At 37.4% G+C, this 10062-nt stretch overlaps 1 protein-coding gene across 2 annotated transcripts in view; it reads right to left on the reverse strand.

Annotated features, from left to right (window-relative positions):
• LOC106871211 (uncharacterized) overlaps positions 1 to 10062 on the reverse strand; it is a 168234-nt gene that overhangs the window by 131228 nt on the left and 26944 nt on the right. Inside the window, exons 1-2 of one of the 2 annotated variants that reach the window (XM_014917557.2) lie at positions 6168 to 6254; positions 323 to 374 (exon numbers count right to left, since the gene is read on the reverse strand). In XM_014917557.2, the coding sequence (XP_014773043.1) occupies positions 323 to 374; positions 6168 to 6197 (82 nt within the window). In that variant the 5' untranslated portion in view covers positions 6198 to 6254. Of the gene's footprint in view, positions 1 to 322; positions 375 to 6167; positions 6255 to 10062 lie in introns of those variants that run through there. The other variant, XM_014917558.2, reaches the window with a different exon arrangement.

Here is a 10062-nt window from a genome sequence, read left to right on the forward strand (position 1 = left end):
CTTCTTTCAGTTTCCGTCTACCAAATCCACTCACAAGGCTTTGGTCGGCCTGAGGCTATAGTAGAAGACACTTGCCCAAGGTGCTAGGCAGTGGGACTGAACCTGGAACCATGTGGTTGGTAAGCAAGCTACTTACCACACAGCCACTCCTGCTACACTTTACCTTTCATCCTTTCCGAGTTGATAAAATAAGTACCAGTTGAACACTGGGATCAATGCAACCGACTTATCCCTCCCCTGAAAATGCACACCTTGCACCAAAATTTGAAATCAGTATTTATTAAAATGTTAGTTAAAGTATGGGGAAAATATGACAACATACCATAATTTTGTATGAGTTGGTCTAACTCAGGAGAATCCGTCATGCTGCCAACCTGAAAAAGAAACTGTTTTACATTAAATGAATTAAATAAATTTTTAAATATTTTTACACATATACTGAGTTAGAATTTGGCATTTTCTGGTGTTTTATGCTTTGTTTCTTTCTGAATTTTTTATATGTAAAAATAGAAATTAATAACTTCATTTCCAGAGATTTCTCCTCCCCCACCTGGAGATGAGAATTGTTAATTCCTTCAAAGATATCCAAAGAACTTAGATGACATGCTTTTCATTTTTCTTTTATCTTTCGCTGGTTTCAGTCATTAGACCGCTGCCATGCTGGACCACCACCTTGAATTTTTAGTCAAATAAAATGAATCACCTCAAGTACTTCTTTTGTAAGCCTAGTACTTATTCTGTCACTTTTGGTGAACTACTAAGTTAAGGGAATGAAAACATACCAACACCAGTTGCTGAGTGGTAGTGGGGGACAAGTACAGATGCACACACAAACACACACACACATATACAACTCACTTCTTTCACTTTCTGCCAAATCTACTTACAAGGATTTGGTCGGCTCAAGGCTATAATAGAAGACACTTGCCCAAGGTGCCACAGAGTAGGACTGAACCCAGAACACTGTGACTGGGAAGCAAACTTCTTACCACACAGCCACATCTGCACCTATACTTATTGATGTTTGCAAGGTAGATCTTATTCTAAAATAGGTATACATGTATGCATGTATGTGTGTATGACTGTATGTCAGTGCAGATATGACCCTAGATTCCTTATTGGATATTCTCATTTTTAGCTACAGAAATCTTTCTCATCGAAGACAAAACTAACAAGAATAGAATTGAGAGATCTTTTCAGACTGAGGAGGAATTCGGTCATTAGCCAAAGAGAAGATGAGATCAGCCCAACAGTATGAAAATTATATTAATTTCCTATTTAACAATATTTTAATATCTTCTTAAAATTTAGGTGTGGTTGTGTAGTAAGAAGCTTGCTTCTCAACCACATGGTTGGTGGTTCAGTCCCACTGTGCGACACCTTAGGCAATCATCTTCCACTATAGCCTCGGGCTGGCCAAGCCTTGTGAGTGGATATGACTGACGGGAACTGAAAGAAGCTCATTGTGTGTGTGTGTGTGTGTGTGTCTTTGTCTCTATGTTTGTCTCCCACCACCGCCTGACAACTGGTGTTGGTGTGTTTATGTCCCTGTAACTTAGCACTTCTTGCAAAAAAGACCAACAGAATAAATACCAGGCTTAAAAAGAAATAAGCACTAGGGTCGATTCATTTGACAAAAAATTCCTCAAAGTGGTGCTCCAGCATGGCCATAGTCTAAATGACTGAAACAAGTAAAAGAGGAATAGTACTGGGCTGGTGCTGAGGGTAGATGATTGGAAGATTAGTTAGAGCATTGAGAAAATGTCTTGCAGTATTTATTCCAGTTTTTATATTCCAAGTCCAGATCCTTTCAAGGTCTTTTATCCCTCCAGGGTGTATAAAATAGTGTTATTATTTCATAGATAGGTGTAATTGTCTCAACTCTGTTCTCTTGAAAATTGTCAGCCTTGTACCTAAATTAGAATTTTTACCAGTTTACTTTGATTTAACATAGAAATAAATAGAAACAAATAGAAACAGGCTTAAAGTTGCTAAACTAGTAAAGGTAGGACAGAGGTCAACTTTGCCTTTCATCCTTTCGGGGGTCGATAAATTAGGTACCAGTTACGCACTGAGGTCAATGTAATCGACTTAATCCCTTTGTCTGTCCTTGTTTTTCCCCTGTATGTTTAGCCCCTTGTGGGCAATAAAAAAAAAAATAACTATATGACAAGCAAACATTATAGAACTTCAGTCAAACTGTTCGTACATTTTTATCAGACAAAAAAAATTAATTATGGATGTTTGCATTTAAACTTTTTAGTTTAGCATCATAACTGGTGATCCCCGCCAGTGCAGGTGCCACTTAAAAAGTACTCAGTCCACCTTGTAAAGTGGTTGGCATTTGGAAGGTCAGCCAGCTGTAAGAACCATGCTGAAACTTGACCATCCCCCACTGTGCGAGTGCCATGTAAAAAGCATTCAGCCCACTCTATGAAGTTGTTGGTGTTAAGAAGGGCATCCAGCCATAAAAACCTTGCCAAAACACATGACCAGCTCCTGTCAAACCATCCAACCCATGCCAGCATGAAAGGAATACGTTATATGATGATGATGAGAAAATGAAGCTAAAAATAGTTGCATTGTATTACATGACTGCGTTATTAACATTCAGCTATAAAAGGTATATGCTTAATCCTATCAGATCAGCTTAACACATAGCAAACATGATTCTCTTAAGTATATCTAACTTTAACTTCACTTTTCCTAAGACCCAAAGTTTACAGCACAGCACACCATAATATAATATCACCAAGCAAACAAATGTCTATAAAACTTCACCCATTAATACAAAACTTCACCTGTTTAATGAACATAAGCCAATACTTATTTCTCAGAGTATAAAATTATTACAAAGAAATTAAGTCAAAAGAAAATTTAGCACACGACTAAATGAATTCTTCCTTCCCAGAAGTATGTGCATTCTTGATTCTTGTGAAATATATTTCCACTAGCTTGAGATAATGGTCATTTTCAACTAAACTACTAAACTTTGTAGATGGAAACTATTGAAGGTTGTTGTATATGTGAATGTGTGTGGGTGTATCTTTGTGTTTGTTCTCACTGACTTGAAACTGCTTGATCATGGTTGTTAGTTTGTTTACATTCTTGTAACATGGCAGTTCACCAAAAGAGACCAATAAAATAAGTATCAGACTTAAATAAGGAATGGCTGTGTGGTAAGTAGCTTGCTTACCAACCACATAGTTCCGGGTTCAGTCCCACTGCGTGCCATCTTGGGCAAATGTCTTCTACTATAGCCTCGGGCCGACCAAAGCCTTGTGAGTGGATTTGGTAGACAGAAACTGAAAGAAGCCCATCGTATATCTGTATATATATCTGTCTCTGAGTGGACTACACTCTCTGAGTGGTTGGCGTTAGGAAGGGCATCCAGCTGTAGAAACTCTGCCAAATCAGACTGGAGCCTGGTGTTGCCATCCGGTTTCACCAGTCCTCAGTCAAATCGTCCAACCCATGCTAGCATGGAAAGCGGATGTTAAACGATGATGATGATGATGATGATGATATATATATCTATGTGTGTGTTTATGTGTCTGTGTTTGTCCCCCTAGCATTGCTTGACAAACGATGCTGGTGTGTTTATGTCCCAGTCACTTAGTGGATCGGCAAAAGAGACCGATAGAATAAGTACTAGGCTTACAAAGAATAAGTCCCAGGATCGATTTGCTCGACTAAAGGCGGTGCTCCAGCATGGCCACAGTCAAATGTCTGAAACAAGTAAAAGAGTAAAAGAGTAAAAAAGTAATATATATATTGGGGTTATTTAGTTTGAGTAAACCTTTTAAGGCTGTGCTGTAATATGGCTGCTCTCCAATGACTAAAACCAGTAAAAGATAAACGATAAAATTGTGTCACATACTGGATTAAGTATGGCTGTGATCTTTATCTTTCTGGGTTTTGAATGGTGTCTATTTTCAGAATAATATATACAGTTGCTTGTTCCAGTTAATGATTCTTGGTAGATGTTGAAAGTGTTAATTTCAGTTAGCTAATTATCATGTTTTAGTTACATTGCTTGATCAAAATAATTGTGATGACTTGGCTATCATAATTCACAATCAATGGAGGGGAATGTGCTGCTCAAAAATGTTAATAATTTGTTATTAATAATAGTGTACTGTCTTCAGTAAAGGAAATCCTAGTTTTACAAATTGTTTTTCTCATGTGGTCTAGTGGTTAGGATGCAGTTTCCCATGTGGTCTAGTGGTTAGGATTCCTGGCTCAATTCCTGGCGTGGGAACTGGTTAACTTTGTATGCATGGGCATGGCTGAGTGGTTAGGAAGCTTGCTTCCCAGCTACATGGTTTCGGGTTCAGTCCCACCGTGTGGCACTTTGGGCAAGTGTCTTCTATAGCCCCGAGCCGACCAAAGCTTTGTGATTGAATTTGGTAGGCGGAAGTTACTGCCGTGTGTGTATATGTCTGTGTATGTGCTTGTGCCTCTCCGAAAGAGAGAGAGGGAAACGAAATATGATTAGCCTAATCCCATTATATCTAAGACAAGTTGATGGTGAATACAGAATAGCGACAAAAAAATCAAAGAAGAAAAAACGATTTCTATTAGAGAATAAACCAATTTGATTTGCAGTAAATAATTTCTGTTGTGAAAGAGTAATTACAAAATCATAGGGTCAAAGGTCATGACAAAATATTCTTCAACTAAAAAATCAGCAGATATTTTACTGAACATATTCTTTAAATTATCATGTGTGTGTGTGTGTGTGTGTGTACGTACGTAATCTTTTTAAAACCTCTATAAAAATATCGATGCTGTAGTTCATGTACGATTAAGGTCTCAAAGATGAAGTCCTGAAAAACAGCATTTATTTTCAGATGCACCATTGTCAAAGAACACTATTGCAGAACATATTATACCTGAAAACTTAAACTACCTTAAGAAAAATAAAATACATTCTTCTTTTTTTTTTTTTTTGCCTTTTCCATTGTCATTGATGAAAGCAGACATTATTGATGTGGTATATCTTTGCCTTTTTATACAAAATGCCCCTCTTTTTCTCCCAACTTGAGTATCCATGTACCTCCACTACAGCAAGACACTTGTTCCTGTCCCTCTTTCTTATTTTAACCCCTCATCACCTATCACGATCCCACCTTCCTCAATATTACTCCCCGTTCAATTGAGGGGTCTTTCTCTTGCAAGTAACTTAGTGACGTCCCTGGTGTTGATGCCACGTAAAGAGTACCCAGTATACTCAGTAAAGTGGTTGGCGTTAGGAAAGGCATCCAGCCGTAGAAACCACCACAAATCAGATAGTAAGAATACGCACACCACCCGTTTTCGGCGTAACCCTAATCCTAACCCTAACCTTAACCCTAAACCCTAGTTCAGTTCTTTAGCTTGTCAGATCTGTCAAATCATCCAACTCATGCCAGCATCATGGAAAACGAACGCTAAATAGTGATGATGATGGTGTATAATGAATGTGTGTGTGTGTGTGTATTCGTGGGTTACATCCGAGAAAACTAAGACTCAGTACACGAAATGCTGGCGAAGGTAAAGAATACGCACATCCAGTGTTAGGGGTTAGGATTAGGGTTTAGGGTTAAAGTTAGGGTTAGGATTAGGATTAGGGTTACGCCGAAAACGGGTGATGTGCGTATTTTTTACCTCCAGCCGAAATGCTTTAGTATTAAAACATTTGAACACTTGTTATTTATATCAAATATATACACACATGTATGTATATATGTATGTGTATGCATGTATGTAAACATGTGTAGATGTATGTACGTATAAGTTTAGATGTATGCATGTATGTATGCATAAATGTATGTACGTATGTGTGTATGTACGTGTGTGTATGTATGTACGTGTGTGTGTGTATGTATGTATACATGCATGCATGTATGTATGTATGCATGCATGCATGTATGTATGTATGTATGTATGTACGTGTGTATGTATGTATGTATGTACGTGTGTATGTACGTGTATATGTATGTATGTATGTACGTATGTATGTGTGTATGCATGTGTATATGTACGTGTGTGTGTGTGTGGAGCAACATGAGGATTTAAAGAGAAAATATCATACAATGGTTTACCGACATTAAACAAAAGATCGTCTATTGCCTATCATTTTGATCGAACGTATAACAGAGAAATAAACATCATAAAACACTCACAAAGTTTTTCTCTACACAAAGTTTTGACATCAAACAACAGAAACTGTTATCTTTTCCAAAATGTCCAATCCGTCAAAGCGATATCTATCGGGATATTTTGTTTATCGTGTTTTTAAATTTTAATAAAATTTCAAAATATCATTGTAGTTTATATCATGCTATCTTTCATAATATATTTTTGAGGATTAAAATAAAAAAGAAAGTTATAAAGGAAGTCGTCTGCATTAAAAAATACATATCTATAATATATACGGAAACAGCCGAATCTTTCCATTTTCGGCCATTTTGTTGTATATCTGCATATTGTAATATACAATACCGGATATTTATCCGGTTTCCAGAAATTCGGAATTTCCAAAACTCCGGAAATACCGTGCAATGTTTGTATTGGGAAAACAAATCCAGCTTTTGAAGTTGGTTAATATGCATACAGTGTGTTTAATATAGTTTATTCTTTATTTCGTAAAGTAGATTCATAAAATTGAACATATTCTGCTTTTGAATTATATTAATTTGTGCCTGTATCTGTAAAATAAAATCATGTTCTTCACTTTTCTTCGTTTAATTTTCATCCTATAAATATTATACTGTATACATGGTGCAGTATGATATATTTAAGAAGTTTAAGTCGATTAATAAATATCAAACAGACCCTGCTTTTGAAGAGTATTAATTCGAATCTCTTGAATACAATTTTGCTCTGTATTTTTCGTAGTTTATTATCTATTTTACATATATTTAGAATGTCTCCCGAAAACCGAGACACTTCGTGTCTTAAGCTTGCCAGACAATTTATCCGGATCTGTATATAAAATTTTGGCTCTTTACGTTTTGAGTTCAAATTTCGCTGCAGTCATCTTTACCTTTCATCCATTCAAAAATCCATGAAATAGAAAGTATCGATTAACCTCTTTCCCTCAAAACTGGTGACATTGCGCCTAAATCAGAAACCATTATGATTAAATAGACGTCTATGCCGTTTCACGGCCTACTAGAAATTACACCCAATTCACCGTTATTTAAAATTAGGTAGGGACACACTGGATAACGTAGTCCTACATAGCTCCCACCACCAAAGGCGGGATAGTCACGGTTGAAATGTCTTCAAATATACGCTTGCTTAATCAGAAATAATCTGGGGGTAAACAACAACACATAAAATATTGACAGTGTAGTGAAAGAGCGTCGGATGTGTTTTGTATTATTTGCTTCAGCTCTCTACACTTTGAATTCGAATCCTGGCAAGGTCAATTTTGCCTTCGGGGTCGATAAATAAAGTAACAGCCAAGTACCAATTTAATCGACAAGCCCCAGCTCCTGCCCCAAAATTTCAGGCTTTATGCCTATAGTAGAAAGGATAATAATTATTATTATTAAGGCAGCGAGCTGGTAGTATCGTTAGCACGCTGGGCGAAATGTTCAGCGGCATTTCGTTCGTCTTTATGTTCTGAGCTCAAATTCCGCCGAGGTCGATAAATTAAGTATCAGTCAAATACTAGTGTAAAAAGTATGATATAAGTGATAGTTTGTCATAGAGACTTTAGTCTCTCTCTATCACCTTTCAACAGCATTGTATATGAAGAGACATTAGAACAATTAACAACATATTAAAAAGGTTTTATTTATGACTATGATGCTTGGTTTCACAATTCCTGTCATTCTGCTTAGCAGACGCTGATTAAGTTGTAGTTTGGTATTGGAAGGTTAAGGGCTTCCTTGATGCCTACCAGAGAAGCAAGTTGCTATCACCATCGAAGGCATCGAGGTGAAGAGTGCTTCGTTGAGGAGCGGGGAGTTGTCACGTAGAAGGTCTGTCGCTCAACTCTTAAGAAAGTGAAACTCACTCTTTAAGTACCAGTTTTACTACGCATGCACACTCGAGGGGCTTCCGGTGGTGAAGTCCCTTGCGCATGCGCAGAATAGTACTTGCTCAATGGCAGCTATAATTTCGCGCCACTACATGGGAATAAAGTCTCCCTTGGTTTTGCTACGGAATCTGGCATACCATTGTATTACGTGTTGCGTATTCACTCGTGAAAATAATACAAGAAACAAACATTAGAATAACAGCGAGACTTAATTCATCCGCTAAATAATACAGTAGACAAAATAAACACATCACGGATTCTGGTGATTGTACAGTTCATCTATCGTTTGGATAATTCAGCTCTGGCCGTCGTTAGTTACAAGTGCTTCGTTCTAACAGCAGGGAAGTATCATGACTCGCCTTCGTGAAAATCTCTCACCCCTCTATCACAGTTGTTTTGTTAACGCACCATATAGGCAGAGGTAGGCTCCAGTATAGATTCAGATTAGTTGTTGTAGAATGTATCCTCGATCCAATCCCGCGCAATACTTGACCAATCAAAGTACAGGATTCAACCAATGTTCCAAGCTCAAATGATAAGTCAGACGACCAATCATTACAGATTAACGTGTGAGCCTATAAAAAGCTAGTCGACTCCAATATGCTATTATAGAAATTGGTCTCGTTATTATTGAAAGGTAAAATTGACGTCGGCGGTCCTGGGCCAAAATTTGAAACCTGTATAATACTTACAGCTATAATTTACCGAATGATAAAATAAACGTGACGCAGGATCATGCCAGCATTAATTGGGTTCAGTTGGAGAACAGAAAAGGTGTATGAGCTTATGTTTGAGAAAATAGATTATGTATGATCCTGCTTTACCAATTATTGAGTTGGGGAGAAAAAAAACTGAACTGAATTTTATCATCTGCCCGTCGAGGGAAGGTATATTCGATGTAATGGTAGAAATAAATATTTCCTTAAAACTTCATGCTTTGTTCATCTTTCATCCGTTACATTTATTTCTATGTTGTGTAACAAGTTTGATTTCCTGAATCCATAACCTTATTGTTTACGAATGTGGAACGCTGACTTACAAAACAGTCACCTTGTATTTCTACATGACTTTTAATCTATCATCTGTATTATGTTTATTCAATAGTGCATTACAGCCCCCAGTCTGGCTCTCAGAAAACCTTACGCGTGAGTAATTTACAAATAAGTCAAATGAGTGTGTACATGAATACATTTGTATTGGGTTGGTGCATAATTAATGCATCTTTTTTCAACAAATTTTATTCAACAAAAACAATAACATGCAAAAAACATCTTTAAATGATTATTCTAGAGTATATTCACCATCAACTTCAATTACTGCTTCCTATTTGCTTGGCAGATGGTCAGACCGTCATTTAAAGATGTTTTTGTTAAATATTGTTAGTGTTCTTGATGAATAAAATTTGCAATAATTGTGCACCAACCCAATCTAGACATATGTATTTTTCATACACACATACGCGCGCGCACCCACATACATATATAGTACACGTACTCATATATAAACATAGATGTATATATAAATATATATATATATATGTAGTGAAACCACCTCTCTCGGTTATTTATTTACAAATACGAACGTAGCGGGTAACATCTATCTCGCTCACGCCTTGGACCCTGCTGTGTCCATCACCCTGATTGACTCTTATTTGCGCGGCATTTGTCTCCAGTTCTGTTTCGCGCCAGGGTGCATACCGACCAATCGTGGCCATCTAATAAGGTCACGTGAGAGAGTGCTTTTCTGATGGTTCTGGAGCCTCTTTGTACCTATAAATAGCCTGTTTTATTCACACCAGTTTGTCGCGGCTTCTGATCTTCTAAGGTCTGGTCGTTGACCACGTAACACCAACCAGCCAGTTTCCAGCGACGACATCAACACCATCGTTCAACTGTTTACTACAAGCTTCGTCGCCAACGTCAACACGACGTCTCTACGTACACAAGCTACCAACAGCAACCAAACAGCGCCCGCACAGGTTCACTCAATACTGTTGTGAAATATCTTCACCAAGGTTAACAGAACTC

The sequence above is a fragment of the Octopus bimaculoides genome, chromosome 12, assembly GCF_001194135.2.
Source record: "Octopus bimaculoides isolate UCB-OBI-ISO-001 chromosome 12, ASM119413v2, whole genome shotgun sequence".
Lineage (NCBI taxonomy): Eukaryota > Metazoa > Mollusca > Cephalopoda > Octopoda > Octopodidae > Octopus > Octopus bimaculoides.